At 48.0% G+C, this 18,257-nt stretch overlaps 1 protein-coding gene across 1 annotated transcript in view; it reads left to right on the top strand.

Moving 5' to 3' along the window:
• myo10 (myosin X) overlaps positions 1-18,257 on the top strand; it is a 366,827-nt gene that overhangs the window by 262,731 nt on the left and 85,839 nt on the right. The window contains exons 28-29 of the mRNA XM_072509536.1: positions 1,859-1,982; positions 17,351-17,648. Coding sequence (XP_072365637.1) covers positions 1,859-1,982; positions 17,351-17,648 — 422 coding nt within the window. The remainder of the gene's footprint in view (positions 1-1,858; positions 1,983-17,350; positions 17,649-18,257) is intronic.

Genomic DNA, 18,257 nt, shown 5'->3' with positions numbered 1-18,257 from the left:
AGGGGTTGGATTACGAGGAGAGGTTGAGTAGACTGGGACTGTACTCGTTGGAATTTAGAAGGATGAGGGGGGATCTTATAGAAACATATGATTATGAAGGGAATAGATAGGATAGATGCGGGCAGGTTGTTTCCACTGGCGGGTGAAAGCAGAACTAGGGGGCATAGCCTCAAAATAAGGGGAAGTAGATTTAGGAGGAACTTCTTCACCCAAAGGGTTGTGAATCTATGGAATTCCTTGCCCAGTGAAGCAGTAGAGGCTCCGTCATTAAATGTTTTTAAGATAAAGATAGATAGTTTTTTGAAGAATTAAGGGTTATGGTGTTCGGGCCGGAAAGTGGAGCTGAGTCCACAAAAGATCAGCCATGATCTCATTGAATGGTGGAGCAGGCTCGAGGGGCCAGATGGCCTACTCCTGCTCCTAGTTCTTATGTTCATCCCTTCTGAGCGACAGGGACAGACTCTGTGCCAGAGACCTGTACCCCATGGTTTACCCCTGGTAAGTCGTCCCCCCCCCCAACAGTATCCAAAGCGGTATACTTGTTACTAAGGGGAACGACCACAGGTCCCCCTGTACTGACTGCTTCCTCCCAGCCCCTCTCACCGTCACCCATCTATCTTTATTCTTTGGGTAACTACATCCCTAAAGCTTCTATCTATGACTACCTCTGCCTCCCGAATGATCCAAAGTTCCTCCAGCTCCAGTTCCTAACGCGGTTTCTGAGGAGCTGGAGATGGGTGCACTTCCCACAGATGAAATCAGCAGGGACACTGACGGCGTCCCTCACCTCAAATATTCTGCAGGAGGAACATTGCACTGCCTTCCCTGCCCTCTAGATTAAAAAAAGAAAAAGAAAGTAAGAGCTTACCTGTTATTCACTCCCCTTCTCAGCAAGCACTCACTCAGCAACCTCTGCGCCCCACACGATAACACCCGAGGGAAAATAAAAGAAAAATGACTTACCAGTCACCAGCCAGTCCCTTACCTGCAGGCTGTGACGTCACGGTTCAAATTCTTTCAACTTCTACCTGCCCTCGAGCCTTCCTCTTGATCTTTACAGCGGTTGTTTTTTTATTTGGTTAGAGGAGGGGGTATGGAGGGAAACACTGAAGAAGTGTTTTGGGTTTAAGTGTCACTTGACAACAGTTCCTCCACAAACCACTTTCAAGTTAGGGTGAGCACACGGACGTATGCAAATTTCCACCGCAACAGCCAACCAGCAGTTCTGCCCTCTGCTGGATGCTTGTCTTCACTTGAACAGCTAGGGTCTATTGCTGAGGTACACCTTTCTGTTAGGGTGAGCACACGGACGTATGCAAATTTCCCCCGCAACAGCCAATCAGCACCTCTGCTCTACTGCCCTCTGCTGGATTACTCCAGATGTGGTCTAACCGGAGGTTTTTATAACTGTAACATAACTACCAGGGGCACTTTCAGGATGCTAGACTGGCAGTGCACAGGTGCCAGGTTACCCATGCCAAAGGTCGGGCCCAGGGGTGCCCTGCCCTTGAGAGTTGGGGTGAGGGAGGAGTTCGGGGACCCCCTAAGAGGTAAAGTGGGAGGTGGGGTCCGAAGGACACAGTGTGGTGTCCGAGGGGGGGGCCCAGAGATTAAATGGCGCCCTGATCTCGAGAAGCTCGTCAGTGCAGGGAATGAGGTAAGTGCAGATTCAGTGGGGCGTTTCCGACCGAAAATGACCGAGTCCCGTTTGATAGCGGGGTCGTTCTGAAGGACCCCACTATACGCACCCAAAACTGATTTTTGGCTGTTGAACCGTGCCTATGGTTAATCATGTTAGAAACCTAAGTTTCTGGGAACTGGAGAAAGATATTTAATGTGTTTGTATTGTGTACGTTAGGAAAATTGGTTAAATATTGAAGTTGTGGAACAAATCTACAAAAGGAATCCAATTCTACGTTATACACATCATCCTCTGCACTCCCCACTTCTTCCACTACCATACGGAGACATCAATTTAAATTGTGAGTAAGGAAAACTTATTACATAGCTTACAAAAATTTGCATTTCTATAGCATCCAAAATGTTTGTTTTTCACGAGCAGATCAAACAAAATGTAACGCCAAACCACGTCACATTAGGACTGGTGACCAAAAGCTTGGTCAATGAGGTAAGTTCAAGGAACATCTTAAAGAGGAGAGAAAGGGAGAGATGTGAAGAGGCTTAAAGAGGAAATTAGAGACCTTGGGGACTCGGCATTGGAAGGCATGCATGACCACCGATGATGGAAGAATGCAAATTATGAAGAATGCTCAAGAATTATAGGATCATAGAATGGTTATCCTACAAAATAAGGCTGTTCAGCACGTGAGGTCCATGCCAGCTCTGTGCAAGAAGAGTTCTGTCCGTCCCACTACCCCATCCTTTCTCTGTGTCTTAAGCATCGAATTATAGATTCTACGGCATGGAGACACAGGCCCTTTGGCACAAAATGGTCCATGCCAACCAAAAGGCCCATTTAAGCTCACCCCATTTGCCTGCATTTGGCCCACATCGCCATAAACCTTTCCTATCCATGTATCTGTCCAAATTCCCTCTAAATGTTGTCAATGTCCCTGTCTCAGCCTCTTCCTCCGGTAGCTCTTTCCACATACGTACCACCCTCTGTGTGAAAAAAGTTGATCCTCAGGTTCCCATTAATTCTTTCCCCTCTTAACTTAAACCTATGCTCTCTAGTTCTCCTTTCCCCAACTCTGGGGGAAAAAGACAGTGCATTCACCCTATCCATGCCTCTCATGATCTTATTCACCTCTATAAGATCACCCCTCAGTCTCCTACGCTCCAAAGAAAAAAGTCTTAGCCTATCCAACCTCTCCCTGTAACTCAGTCCCTTGAGTCCTGGCAACATCCTTGTAAATCTCTTCTGCACTCTCTCCAGTTTAATAACATCTTTCCCATAACAAGGCGACCAAAACTGAACACTATACTCCAGGTGCAACCTCACCAATGTCCTGTACAACTGCAACATAACTTCCCAACTTCTATACTCAATGCCCTTTTTTATTTTCAGATGCTTATCCAATTCCCTTGAAAGCTGCACTTGAATCTGTCTCCACAACTGTCTCGGGCAGAACATTCCAAATGCTAACCACTTGCTGCATAAAAGAAGCTTTCATTCTTTTGCCATTCACTTTCAATCCATGTCCTTTGGTTTTAGGCTCCCTCTGCTGATGGGAATAGCTTATGATTTTGAACATCTCTCTCAAATCTCTTCCCAGGAGTCCAGCCCCAGCTTCTCCAAACTATTGTGTACAATCTATCTTTGTAACTGAAATCCCCAATTCCTGGGACGATTCTTGGGACATTTCTTCACCTCTCTAATACTTTCACGTGCTTTCCAAATGTAGTGCCTAGAATAGGATGCACAACTCCAGTTGAGGCTGAACCACTGTTTTATAAAGGTTCAGCATAACGCCCTTTCTTTGATGCCTTACTGCTCTGTTTACAGAACCCTGAGATCCTGTATACTTTATTAACTGCTTTCTCAACCTATCCTGACATTTTAAATGATTATGTAGCCCTGATCCTTGTGCTCCACTTTAGAATTGTATTTTTTATTTCACATTGCCTCCTTTTGTTCTCCCCACTAAAACGTATCACTTCATACTTTTCTGCATTAAATTTAATCTCCCGCATGTCACGCATGACCAAACCCAGTAAATGAAGCCCTGCCAAACCCAAACTGTCCCAGGACCTCCCACAAATAATTCCATTCCACCCGGTCAAAGGCCTTCTCCACATCCATAGCGACCACCCACCTCCGCCGCCCTCCCCCCTCGGAGGGCATCATGATTACATTCAGGAGCCTTCTACCATTGGTCATTAGCTGCCTGCCTTTGACAAACCCCGTTTGGTCTTCCCCTATCACCCCCGGAACACAGTCCTCTAACCTCGAGGCTAGAATTTTGGCCAGCAATTTGAAATACACATTCAGTAGGGAGATTGGTCTGTATGACCCACATTGCTCTGGGTCCTTCCCCCGCTTCAGGATCAATGAGATCGAAGCCTGTGACATTGTTGGGGGAAGAACACCCCGCTGCCTTGCGCCATTAAATGCCCTCACCAGCAGCGGGCCCAGCATCCCAGAAAGCTTCCACAGGGTAGCCGTCCGGTCCCGGGGCCTTACCCGACTGCATGGCCTCCAATCCCTCTACTACTTCTACAATCCCGATCGGGCCTCCCAATCCCTCCACCAACCCTTCCTCCACCTTCGGAAACTTCAACCCTTCCAAAAGCTGACTCATCCCCTCCATCCCACTGCGGGGCTCCGACTCATACAGCCGACTGTAAAATTCCTTGAGCACCCCGTTCACCCCCGCTGGTTCCAGGACCGTGTTCCCCCCTCTGTCCTTCATTCTTCCTATCTCCCTGGCTGCCTCCCTTTTCCTGAACACTTATGCTAGCAGCCTACTGGCCTTCTCACCATACTCTTATATCGCCCCTCCCGCCTTCCTCAACTGCCCCACCGCCTTCCCTGTGGATATCAGACCAAACTCCATCTGCAGCTTCTGCGGCTCCTTCAACAACCCCGCCTCAGAATACCTTCTGTCCACCTGGAGTATCTCCCTAAACAACCTATCTGTCTCTGCCCGTTCCACCTTCTCCCCATGAGCCTGTATCAAAATTAGCTCCCCCCTAATCACTACCTTCAGCGCTTCACATACCGTTGCTGCCGAAACTTCCCCCGTGTCATTTATCTCCAAATAATTCTGGATAGCCTGCCTCACCTGCCCGCACACCTACTCATCCGCTAACAGTCCTCCATCCAATCTCCATTGCCGGCGCTGACCTTGCTCACCCATAGGTCCACCCAGTGTGGGGCATGGTCTGACACAACAATCGCCAAATACTCGGCATCCACCACCCCCACCAGCAAAGTCCTGTTCAAAATGAAAAAATCATTCTGGGAGTACACTTTGTGTACATGGGAGAAAAAAGAAAACTCCATCGCTCTTGGCTGTCCAAACCTCCACGGATCTACCCACCCCACCCACATCTGTTCCATAAACCCTTTTAGTTCCTTCGCCACGGCTGGCACCCTCCCTGTCTTTGAACTCGACCGATCCAACCTCGGATTATTGACCGTATTAATGTCGCCCACCATGATCGACTTCTGCGAGTCCAGGTCCGAACCTTGCTCAACACCCGCCCCATAAACTCTGCATCGTCCCAATTTGGTGCGCAAATATTCACTACCCCCTGAGACCGCCACTATGCTACCTACCTCAAATGATACCTGCTTATTGATCAAGATTGCTAACCCCTAGTTTTAGAGTCTAGCCCCGAATGGAATACCTGCCCAACCCACCTCTTCCTCAGCCTAGTCTGATCCACTACCCTCAGATGTGTCTCCTATAGCATTGCCACATCCGCCTTCAAACTCTTCAAATGCGTGAACACGTGAGCCCTCTTGACCAGCTCATTCAGCCCTCTCATGTTCCATGTGAGCAGCATGGTCGGGGGGGGCAACCCGCCCTCGCCCCCTGCCGATCAACCATCACCCTTCTTCAGCCAGCCTCCAGCTCGCATCCCAATCCTCCTCAGGCCCGCTCGTCATCGACCTCCAATTTGTCTCCAAGCGGCAGTTCCTCCCTGTCAGCAGAACAATTTCTCCCTCTCTCCCCCATAACAAAATGGCAATCCTAACCCCCCACAACAAGCTGATCAACTGCTCGCCCCCCACTGCGCTTCCGTGAGCTAGCCCGCCCAGCTAGCCCTGTATCCCCACCCATGGCACCAAACATCCCACCCCCCATGGATCTCCTCCTCCTCCAACCCCGCCCCCCCCACCCCCGCTCGACTTAGATATGCAAAACATAGCACTCCCCAACAAACACAAAGAAGAAAATTCCACCCACCATCCCCCATTAAGAACAAAGTTAACCCGCATACAAAACTGACCAACGGCCCAAAAAATTGATAGGGCAGCACGGTAGCATTGTGGATAGTACAATTGCTGCACAGCTCCAGGGTCCCAGGTTCGATTCTAGCTTGGGTCACTGTCTGTGCGGAGTCTGCACATCCTCCCCGTGTGTGCGTGAGTTTCCTCCGGGTGCTCCGGTTTCCTCCCACAGTCCAAAGATGTGCAGGTTAGGTGGATTGGTTAAATTGCCCATAGTGTCCAAAATTGCCCTTAGTGTTGGGTGGGGTTATGGGGATAGGGTGGAGGTGTTGACCTTGGGTAGGGTGCTCTTTCCAAGAGCCGGTACAGACTTGATGGGCCGAATGGCCTCCTTCTGCACTGTAAATTCTATGATAATGTATGAAAAAACAATACTTAAAAAACCCAAAGAGAAAAGAAATTTAACAGCATAGGTACTTGCCTCCAAGTACAATGTCCTCCATCACCTGCCTTAACAAAGTTCATTGCCTCATCCGACGATCAAAATAAAGTTTTTGACCCTCGCAAGTGGCCCACAAACGAGCTGGGTACAACATGCCGAACTTCACCCCCTTCTTGAAGAGGGCTGATTTAACTTTATTGAAGCTCGTCCTTTTTTTGGTCAGTTCCGCACCCAAATCCTGGTAAATACGCAGCTCGCTATCTTCCCATTTGCAGCTCCTCGCCTGCCTGGCCCACCTCAAGATCTGTTCCTTGTCCAGGAACCGGTGCATTCATACCACCATCGCCCTCGGTGGCTCATTCATCCGCGGCTTCCTCACCAGCACTCTATGCGCCCTGTCCACCTCCAAGGGTCAAGTAAACGCACCTTCCCCCAGCAGCTTCTCGAACATACGCGCCACATATAGAACATAAACCATTACAGCGCAGTACAGGCCCTTCAGCCCTCGATGTTGCGCCGACCTGTGAAACCACTCTAAAGCCTATCTACACTATTCCCTTATCGTCCATATGTCTATCCAATGACCATTTGAATGCCCTTAGTGTTGGCGAGTCCACCACTGTTGCAGGCAGGGCATTCCACGCCCTTACTACTCTCTGAGTAAAGAACCTACCTCTGACATCTGTCCTATATCTATCTCCCCTCAATTTAAAGGTATGTCCCCTCATGCTGGACATCACCATCCGAGGAAAAAGGCTCTCACTGTTCACCCTATCCAATCCTCTGATCAACTTGTATGCCTCAATTAAGTCACCTCTTAATCTTCTCTCTAACGAAAATAGCCTCAAGTCGCTCAGCCTTTCCTCATAAGATCTTTCCTCCATACCAGGCAACATTCTGGTAAATCTTCTCTGCACCCTTTCCAATGCATTCACATCCTTCCTATAATGCGCCGAGCAGAACTGCAAATGCGGCCGCACCAGAGTTTTGTACAGCTGCAACATGACCTCATGGCTCCAAAACTCAATCCCTCTACCAATAAAAGTTAACAAAAAGTTAACACACCGTTCGCCTTCTTAACAACCCTCTCAACCTGGGTGGCAACATTCAGGCATCTATGTACATGGACACCGAGATCTCTCTGCTCATCCACAATGCCAAGAATCTTACCGTTAGCCCATTACTCTGTCTTCCTGTTATTCCTTCCAAAATGAATCACCTCACACTTTTCTGCATTAAACTCCATTTGCCACCTCTCAGCCCAGCTCTGCAGCTTATCTATGTCCCTCTGTAACTTGTAACATCCTTCTGCACTGTCCACAACTCCACCGACTTTAGTGTCATCTGCAAATTTACTCACCCATCCTTCTACGCCTTCCTCCAGGTCATTTATAAACATGACAAACAGCAGTGGCCCCAAAACAGATCCTTGTGGTACACCACTAGTAACTGGACTCCAGTCTGAACATTTCCTATCAACCACCACCCTTTGTCTTCTTCCAGCTAGCCAATTTTTGATCCAAACTGCTAAATCACCCTGAATCCCATGCCTCCGTATTTTCTGCAGTAGCCTACCATGGGGAACCTTATCAAACGCTTTACTGAAATTCATATACACCACATCAACTGCTTTACCCTCATCCACCTGTTTGGTCACCTTCTCAAATAACCCAATAAGGTTTGTAAGGCACGACCTACCCTTCACAAAACCGTGTTGACTATCTCTAATCAAATTATTCCTTTCCAGATGATTATACATCCTATCTCTTATAAACCTTTCCAAGATTTTGCCCACAACAGAGGTAAGGCTCACTGGTCTATAGTTACCGGGGTTGGCTCTACTCCCCTTCTTGAACAAGGGGACAACATTTGCTATCCTCCAGTCTTCTGGCACGATTCCTGTAGACAAAGATGACTTAACGATCAAAGCCAAAGGCTCAGCAATTTCCTCCCTAGCTTCCCAGAGAATCCGAAGATAAATACCATCCGGCCCAGGGGACTTATCTATTTTCACACTTTCCAGAATTGCTAACACCTCCTCCTTATTAACCTCAAGCCCTTCTAGTCTAGTAGCCTGAATCGCAGTATTCTCCTCAACAACATTGTCTTTTTCCTGTGTGAAAACTGACGAAAAATATTAATTTAGCACGTCTCCTATCTCCTCGGACTCCAAGCACAACTTCCCGCGACTGTCCTTGACTGGCATCTGGCCCTACTCCTACCCTAGTCATTTGTTTATTCCTGACATATCTATAAAAGGATTTAGGGTTATCCTTGGTCCAACCTGCCAAAGTCTTCTCATGCCCCCTCCTGGCTCTTCTTTGCTCACTCTTTAGGTCCTTCCTAGCTAACTTGTAACTCTCGAGCGCCCTAACTGAACCTTCATGTCTCATCTTTACATAAGCCTCCTTCTTCTTCTTGACAAGTGTTTCGACTGCTTTAGTAAACCACTGTTCCCTTGCTCGACCACTTCCTGCCTGCCTAACAGGTACATATTTATCAAGGACACGCAGTAGCTGTTCCTTGAACAAGCTCCACATTTCCATTGTGCCCATCCCCTGCAGTTTTCCTCGCCATCCGATGCATCCTACGTCTTGCCTCATTGCATCATAATTGCCTTTCCCCCAGATATAACTCTTGCCCTGCGGCATATACCTATCCCTTTCCATCACTAAAGTAAACGTAATCGAATTGTGGTCACTATCACCAAAGTGCTCACCTACCTCCAAATCTAACACCTGTCCTGGTTCATTACCCAGTACCAAATCCAATATGGCCTCGCCTCTCAAAGAACAAAGAAATGTACAGCACAGGAACAGGCCCTTCGGCCCTCCAAGCCCGTGCCGACCATGCTGCCCGACTAAACTACAATCTTCTACACTTCCTGGGTCCGTATCCCTCTATTCCCATCCTATTCATGTATTTGTCAAGATGCCTCTTAAATGTCACTATCGTCCCTGCTTCCACCACCTCGTCCGGTAGCGATTTCCAGGCACCCACTACCCTCTGCGTAAAAAACTTGCCTCGTACATCTACTCTAAACCTTGCCCCTCTCACCTTAAACCTATGCCCCCTAGTAATTGACCCCTCAACCCCGGGGAAAAGCCTCTGACTATCCACTCTGTCTATGCCCCTCATAATTTTGTAGACCTCTATCAGGTTGCCCCTCAACCTCCTTCGTTCCAGTGAGAACAAACCGAGTTTATTCAACCGCTCCTCATAGCTAATGCCCTCCATACCAGGCAACATTCTGGTAAATCTCTTCTGCACCCTCTCTAAAGCCTTCACATCCTTCTGGTAGTGTGGCGACCAGAATTGAACACTATACTCCAAGTGTGGCCTAACTAAGGTTCTATACAGCTGCAACATGATTTGCCAATTCTTATACTCAATGCCCCAGCCAATGAAGGCAAGCATGTCGTATGCCTTCTTGACTACCTTCTCCACCTGTGTTGCCCGTTTCAGTGACCTGTGGACCTGTACTCCTAGATCTCTTTGACTTTCAATACTCTTGAGGGTTCTACCATTCACTGTATATTCCCTACCTGCATTAGACCTTCTAAAATGCATTACCTCACATTTGTCCGGATTAAACTCCATCTGCCATCTCTCCGCCCAAGTCTCCAAACAATCTAAATCCTGCTGTATCCTCTGACAGTCCTCATCGCTATCCGCAATTCCACCAACCTTTGTGTCGTCTGCAAACTTACTAATCAGACCAGTTACATTTTCCTCCAAATCATTTATATATACTACAAACAGCAAAGGTCCCAGCACTGATCCCTGTGGAACACCACTGGTCACAGCCCTCCAATTAGAAAAGCATCCTTCCATGGCTACTCTCTGCCTTCTATGACCTAGCCAGTTCTGTATCCACCTTGCCAGCTCACCCCTGATCCCGTGTGACTTCACCTTTTGTACTAGTCTACCATGAGGGACCTTGTCAAAGGCCTTACTGAAGTTCATATAGACAACATCCACTGCCCTACCTGCATCAATCATCTTAGTGACCTGCTCGAAAAACTCTATCAAGTTAGTGAGACACGACCTCCCCTTCACAAAACCATGCTGCCTCTCACTAATACGTCCATTTGCTTCCAAATGGGAGTAGATCCTGTCTTGAAGAATTCTCTCCAGTAATTTCCCTACCACTGAAGTAAGGCTCACCGGCCTGTAGTTCCCTGGATTATCCTTGCTACCCTTCTTAAACAGAGGAACAACATTGGCTATTCTCCAGTCCTCCGGGACATCACCTGAAGACAGTGAGAATCCAAAGATTTCTGTCAAGGCCTCAGCAATTTCCTCTCCAGCCTCCTTCAGTATTCTGGGGTAGATCCCATCAGGCCCTGGGGACTTATCTACCTTAATATTTTTTAAGAAACCCAACACCTCGTCTTTTTGGATCTCAATGTGACCCAGGCTAGCTACACACCCTTCTCCAGACTCAACATCTACCAATTTCTTCTCTATGGTGAATACTGATGCAAAGTATTCATTTAGTACCTCGCCCATTTCCTCTGGCTCCACACATAGATTCCCTTGCCTATCCTTCAGTGGGCCAACCCTTTCCCTGGCTACCCTCTTGCTTTTTATGTACGTGTAAAAAGCCTTGGGACTTTCCTTAACCCTATTTGCCAATGACTTTTCGTGACCCCGTCTAGCCCTCCTGACTCCTTGCTTAAGTTCCTTCCTACTTTCCTGATATTCCACACAGGCTTCGTCTGTTCCCAGCCTTTTAGCCCTGACAAATGCCTCCTTTTTCTTTTTGACGAGGCCTACAATATCTCTCGTTATCCAAGGTTCCCGAAAATTGCCGTATTTATCCTTCTTTCAGATAGGAACATGCCGGTCCTGAATTCCTTTCAACTGACACTTGAAAGCCTACCACATGTCAGATGTTGATTTGCCCTCAAACATCCGCCCCCAATCTATGTTCTTCAGTTCCCGCCTAATATTGTTATAATTAGCCTTCCCCCAATTTAGCACATTCATCCTAGGACTGCTCTTATCCTTGTCCACCAGCACTTTAAAACTTACTAAATTGTGGTCACTGTTCCCGAAATGCTCCCCTACTGAAACATCTACCACCTGGCCGGGCTCATTCCCCAATACCAGGTCCAGTACCGCCCCTTCCCTAGTTGGACTGTCCACATATTGTTTTAAGAAGCCCTCCTGGATGCTCCTTACAAACTCCGCCCCGTCTAAGCCCCTGGCACTCAGTGAGTCCCAGTCAATATTGGGGAAGTTGAAGTCTCCCATCACCACAACCCTGTTGTTTTTACTCTTTTCCAAAATCTGTCTACCTATCTGCCCCTCTATCTCCCGCTGGCTGTTGGGAGGCCTGTAGTAAACCCCCAACATTGAGACTGCACCCTTCTTATTCCTGATCTCTACCCATTATAACCTCACTGCCCTCTGAGATGTCCTCCCGCAGTATAGCTGTGATATTCTCCCTAACCAGTAGCGCAACACCGCCATCCCTTTTACATCCCCCTCTATCCGCCTGAAACATCTAAATCCTGGAACGTTTAGCTGCCAATCCTGCCCTTCCCTCAACCAGGTCTCTGTAAAGGCAACAACATCATAGTTCCAAGTACTAATCCAAGCTCTAAGTTCATCTGCCCTACCCGTAATACTTCTTGCATTAAAATATTTGCACTTCAGGCCACCAGACCCGCTGTGTTCAGCAACTTCTCCTCGTCTGCTCTGCCTCAGAGCCCCACTGTCCCTATTCCCTAGTTCTCCCTCAATGCCCTCACCTTCTGACCTATTGCTCCCATGCCGACCCCCTGCCATACTAGTTTAAACCCTCCTGTGTGTCACTAGCAAACCTTGCGGCCAGGATATTTATGCCTCTCCAGTTTAGATGCAACCCGTCCTTCTTATACAGGTCACACTTGCCCCGGAAGAGCTCCCAGTGGTCCAGATAACGGAAACCCTCCCTCCTACATCAGCTGTTTAGCCACGTGTTTAGCTGCTCTATCTTCCTATTTCTAGCCTCACTGGCACGTGGCACAGGGAGTAATCCCGAGATTACAACCCTAGAGGTCCTGTCTTTTAACTTTCTGCCTAGCTCCCTGAACTCCTGCTGCAGGACCTCATGCCCCTTCCTGCCTATGTCGTTAGTACCAATATGTACAACGACCTCTGCCTGTTTGCCCTCCCCCTTCAGGATGCCCTCTACCCGTTCGGAGACATCCTGGACCCTGGCACCAGGGAGGCAACATACCATCCTGGAGTCTCTTTCACATCCACAGAAGCGCCTATCTGTGCCCCTGACTATAGAGTCCCCTATTACTATTGCTCTTCTGCGCTTTGACCCTCCCTTCTGAACATCAGAGCCAGCCGTGGTGCCACTGCTCTGGCTGCTGCTGTTTTCCCCTGATAGGCTATCCCCCCCGACAGTATCTAAAGGGGTATACCTGTTCGAGAGGGGGACAACCACAGGGGATTCCTGCACTGACTGCCTGCCCTTTCTGGGGGTCACCCATTTCTCTGCCTGCACCTTGGGTGTGACCACATTTATATAACTGCGGTCTATGACGTTTTCCGCCACCTGCATGCTCCTAAGTGCATCCAATTGCTGCTCCAACTGAACCATGCGGTCTGTGAGGAGCTCCAGTTGGGTGCACCTTCTGCAGATGAAGCCCTCCGGGACGCTGGAAGCCTCCCGGACCTGCCACATCTCACAGTCAGAGCACTGCACCCCTCTAACTGACATTGCGTCAATTAATTAAAATTAAAAAGTTTTTTTTTAAAAATTTATATATATATATATTTTTTTTAAGTTACTGTTAACTATCTGTTTCCTAGCACTAGATTTCTAATATAAATGCGAAAGCTAAATATAGTACTCTCGGATCTCTGGCTTAGATACCCCTCTAAATTATAATTAAGTAATTATGTTTAATTAGTTACCAATGCTTAATTTTTTTTCATTTGGTGTAGATTCCCAACCAGCCACTCGGGTCACTGCTTTTCTGTGATGTCACTTCAGTTCCCCCCCGACACACACAATTTTAAAAAGATATAAAAGTAAAAATGAGTAAAAATCACTTACTTACCTTCTGAGTGTCTTAGATGTTCTCAGGTTCTCTCCCTGACAGAGACTGCTCCTCCTCCTCCGAACGGTTCCCGAAACTAGGCCGCGATCTTTTAAAATCTCCGCACTGACTCGCAGCTCCCGCGCTTTTTAAGTCTCCCGGCTCTCTCTCCTCTCGCGCTGTTTTCAATGTCCTGGCTCTCTTTCCTCCCGCGCTTTTTAAAATCTCCCGCGCTCTTTAAATCTCCCGGCTTTCTCTCCTCTCGCGCTGCTTTCACTGTCTCGGCTGTCTCTCCTCGCGCGCTGTTTTCAATGTCCCGGCTCGCTCTCCTCCCGCGCTGTTTTCACTGTCCCGGCTGTCTCTCCTCCCGCGCTGTTTTCACTGTCCCGGTTCTCTCTCCTCTCGCGCTGTTTTCAACGTGCCGGCTGTCTCTCCTCCCGCGCTGTTTTCACTGTCCCGTCTCTCTCTCCTCTCGCGCTGTTTTCAATGTGTTGGCTGTCTCTCCTCCCGCGCTGTTTTCACTGTCCCGGCTGTCTCACCTCTCGTGCTGTTTTCAATGTGCCGGCAGTCCCTCCTCCCGCGCTGTTTTCAATGTCCCGGCTCTCTCCCCTCTCGGGCTGTTTTCAATGTGCCGGCTGTCTCACCTCTGGCTCTGTTTTCACTCTCCCGGCTGCCTCTCCTCCCGCGCTGTTTTCAATGGCTGTGTCAGGAAACCCTCCTGCACACATTGGACAAAAACAGACCCATCTAAAGTACTCGAACTATCGCGTTTCCAGTCAATATTTGGAAAGTTAAAGTCCCCCATAACAACTACCCTGTTGCTTTCGCTCCTATCCAGAATCATCTTTGCAATCCTTTCCTCTACATCTCTAGAACTTTTCGGAGGCCTATAGAAAACCCCTAACAGGGTGACCTCTCCTTTCCTGTCTCTAACCTCAGCCCATACTACCTCAGTAGACGAGTCCTCATCAAACATCCTTTCTGCCACCATAATACTGTCCTTGACTAACAAAGCCACCCCTCCCCCTCTTTTACCACCTTCACTGAGCTTACTGAAATATCTAAACCCCGGCACCTGCAACAACCATTCCTGTCCCTGCTCTATCCATGTCTCCGAAATGGCCATAACATCGAAGTCCCAGGTACCAACCCATGCCACGAATTCACCCACCTTATTCCGGGTGCTCCTGGCATTGAAGAAGACACACTTTAAACCACCTTCCTGCCTGCCGGTATACTCCTGCAACTTTGAAACCTTACTCATGACCTCACTACTCTCAACCTCCTGTATACTGGAGCTACAATTAAGGTTCCCAAGCCCCTGCTGAACTAGTTTAAACCCTCCCGAAGAGCATTAGCAAATTTCCCCCCCAAGATATTGGTACCCCTCTGGTCCAGGTGTAGACCATCCCGTTTGTAGAGGCCCCACCGACCCCAGAATGAGCCCCAATTATCCAGAAATCTGAAACCTTCCCCCCCTGCACCATCCCTGTAGCCACGTGTTCAACTCCTCTCTCTCCCTATTCCTCGTCTCACTATCACATGGCACGGGTAACAACCCAGAGATAATAACTCTGTCCTAGATCTAAGTTTCTACCCTAACTCCCTGAATTCCTGCCTTACATCCCTATCCCTTTTCCTACCTATGTCGTTGGTACCTATGTGGGCTGCTCCCCCTCCCCCTTAAGGATCCCGAAAACACGATCCGAGACATCACGCACCTTGGCACCTGGGAGGCAACACACCAACCGCGAGTCTCTCTCGTTCCCACAGAATCTCCTATCTATCCCCCTAACTATGGAGTCTCCAATGACTAATGCTCTACTCCTCTCCCCCCTTCCCTTCTGAGCAACAGGGACAGACTCCGTGCCAGAGACCTGTACCCCATGGCTTACCCCTGGTAAATTTCCCCCCCCCCCTCCCCCAATAGTATCCAAAGCGGTATACTTGTTACTAAGGGGAACGACCACAGGGGATCCCTGTACTGACTGCTTCCTCCCAGACCCTCTCACCGTCACCCATCTATCTTTATTCTTCGGAGTAACAACATCCCTGAAGCTTCTATCCATGACCACCTCTGCCTCCCGAATGATCCGAAGTTCATCCAGCTCCAGTTCCTAATGCGGTTTCTGAGGAGCTGGAGATGGGTGCACTTCCCACAGATGAAATCAGCAGGGACACTGACGGCGTCCCTCACCTCAAACATTCTGCAGGAGGAACATTGCACTACCTTCTCTGCCTTCCCCGCTAGATAAAAAAAGAAAAAGAAAGAAAGAGCTTACCTGTTATTCACTCCCCTTCTCAGCAAGCACTCACTGACACTGACGGCGTCCCTCACCTCAAACATTCTGCAGGAGGAACATTGCACTACCTTCTCTGCCTTCCCCGCTAGATAAAAAAAGAAAAAGAAAGAAAGAGCTTACCTGTTATTCACTCCCCTTCTCAGCAAGCACTCACTCAGCAACCCCTGCGCCCCGCACGATAACACCAGCCAATGAACTTATTGTTTTGCTGTGATGTCACTCCTGAATTGTTTTTTAATTTCAGCCTGCTGTCCAGAGGTGTCCCTCTCAGCTCCCGCTCTTTTTAAATCTCCGCGACTCTCCGCTCCCGCTCTTCTCAAATCTCCGTTCCGACTCGCAGCTCCCGCTCTTTTTAAATCTCCGCTCTGACTCTCAGCTCCCGCGCTTTTTAAATCTCTGCCCCTGTGTCCGATCCCTTGCTGCCTTCCGGGAGGCCAACGATCCTCAGGTTCTGCCTGCGCGATCTGTTCTTCAGATCCTCCACTTTCTCTTGCAGCCTTTTCTGGTGGTCCTTCATCAGCCCCATCTCCACCGCCATCGTGGTTAGCTGGTCCTCGTGCTCAGCCACAGCCTCTTCCACCTTTTGGATCACTTGTCCCTGAGCTTCCAATCTTTGCTTCACCCGGTCAATTCCCACCTTAATCGGGTCCAGGTACTCTTGTCCTTTGCTTAGCAAAGCTCTCCTGAAGGAATTCCACCAGCTGCTCTGTTGACCACTGGGCCGGCAATCCCAGTCCCTGAGCCTCCGCCATGTTTTCCTGTGCTGTACACTCCACTCCCTTCTTTGCACAATGATCTCTCCTTTTCAAAGCACTTCTGGTCCACGAATCCATAAACTGGCGAGGGATTCTTCACCTTTATCTCACCAGTCTCCTATTTTACCGATCAAATTCCCCATAAGCCGGGGAAAAGGTCCCAAAGGTTCACCATGAGCGGGAGCTACCAAATAAGCGACCACTCACTCCATGGCCGCCACCGGAAGTCAACTCGATCCTCTTTTACCCAGAATTAACTTTAAGGTATATGTAATTCAAATTGCACTAAAGGAGGATGACTTTCCAATTTTTAGTGTTGATGTGGAGCTTCACCTACTAATTAATGTGCTAAAATTGCTGGCAATGCATCCACAATCTTCTATCTGTTTATTTTAATATCAAGGAAATTGAGGAGTCTCCTCAGTGTACTCTGACCCATTCAATTCTCGAATAATAATAATAATCTTTATTGTCACAAGTGGGCTTACATTAACACTGCAATGTAGTTACTGTGAAAAACCCCTAGTCACCACATTCTGACGCCTGTTCGGGTACACAGAGGGAGAATTCAGAATGTCCAAATTAACTAATCGCACGTCTTTCAGACTTGTGAGAGGAAACCGGAGCACCCGGAGGAAACCCATGCAGACACAGAGAACGTGCAGACTCCGCACAGACAGTGACCCAAGTCGGGGAATTGAACCCGGGTCCCTGGCACTGTGAAGCACCAGTGCTAACCACTGTGCTACTGTGCCGCCCATATCCACTTTATCTAGATTTCTAGTGCAAAGGGATACAGACCTAAAAACATTTCTCCATGACCTTGGGCCTTAAAATTAGCAGAGAGTGTGTATATTTCCCTTTACAAATATATTTGTGGCTAAGATCTCCACTGTTACCTATACTGGCTTCAACAAAATCAACTCTATTTCTGATTTGTTTTCTAGTGTTGAAAGAAAAAGGCTACACCACTCTACAGGATGAGGCCATCAAGCTCTTCAATTCTCTACACCAAATGGAATCTGTTTCCGATCCGATTCCCATCATAAAAGATATTCTGCTGACTGGGCAAGATCTGCGACCTCTACGGGATGAGCTCTACTGTCAACTTGTCAAACAGACAAACAAAGTGCCTCAGCCAGGGAGTCAGTGTAACTTGCGTTGTTGGCAATTACTTGCCTGCATGAGTTGTACATTTGTGCCAAGCCGCTCTATCCTGAGATACCTCAAATTCCACCTCAAAAGGTACAATCCATATTATCAATTTAGTTGCCTAAAATAAGAACATAATAAATGAAGCAAGAGCTGGTGTATGCCATATGATTCCTCAGCCATGTTTCACCATTCAATAAGATCATGGCTGATCTGATCTTTGCCTTCACTCCACTTTCTTGCCTCTTGCCCAAAATTTGTACCTCCCCGATAGTTCAAAAATCTGTCTGTCTCAGCCTTGAGTATGTTCAATGAATCACAGAAATGTTACAGCACAGAAGGAGGCCATTTAGCCCATCATATCTGCACCAACTCTCCAAATGAGCAATTTCCTTAGCATTCTTCCACCTTCTCCCCATAACCTGCACAGTTTTCCATTTGAAATAACAGTCTAATTCCCTTTTGAATGCTCCAATTAAACCTGCCGCCACTATACTCTTAGGCAGTGCATTCCAAATCCTAACCACTTGCTGCATGAAAATATTTCTTTCCTCCTTATCACTTTCTCTCCTTTTGAAAATTAATTTAATCGGTGCTCTCTGGTTCTTGATTTTCGTCACAAGCGGGAACAGTTTCTCCATATCTAATCTGCCCAGATTCCTCATGATTTGGAATACCTCTATCAAAGTTTCTTTCAGCCTT

The sequence above is a fragment of the Scyliorhinus torazame genome, chromosome 6, assembly GCF_047496885.1.
Source record: "Scyliorhinus torazame isolate Kashiwa2021f chromosome 6, sScyTor2.1, whole genome shotgun sequence".
Lineage (NCBI taxonomy): Eukaryota > Metazoa > Chordata > Chondrichthyes > Carcharhiniformes > Scyliorhinidae > Scyliorhinus > Scyliorhinus torazame.
The sequence above is the reverse complement of the archived record's forward strand: the minus strand, read 5'-3'. Positions and strand labels throughout refer to the sequence as shown.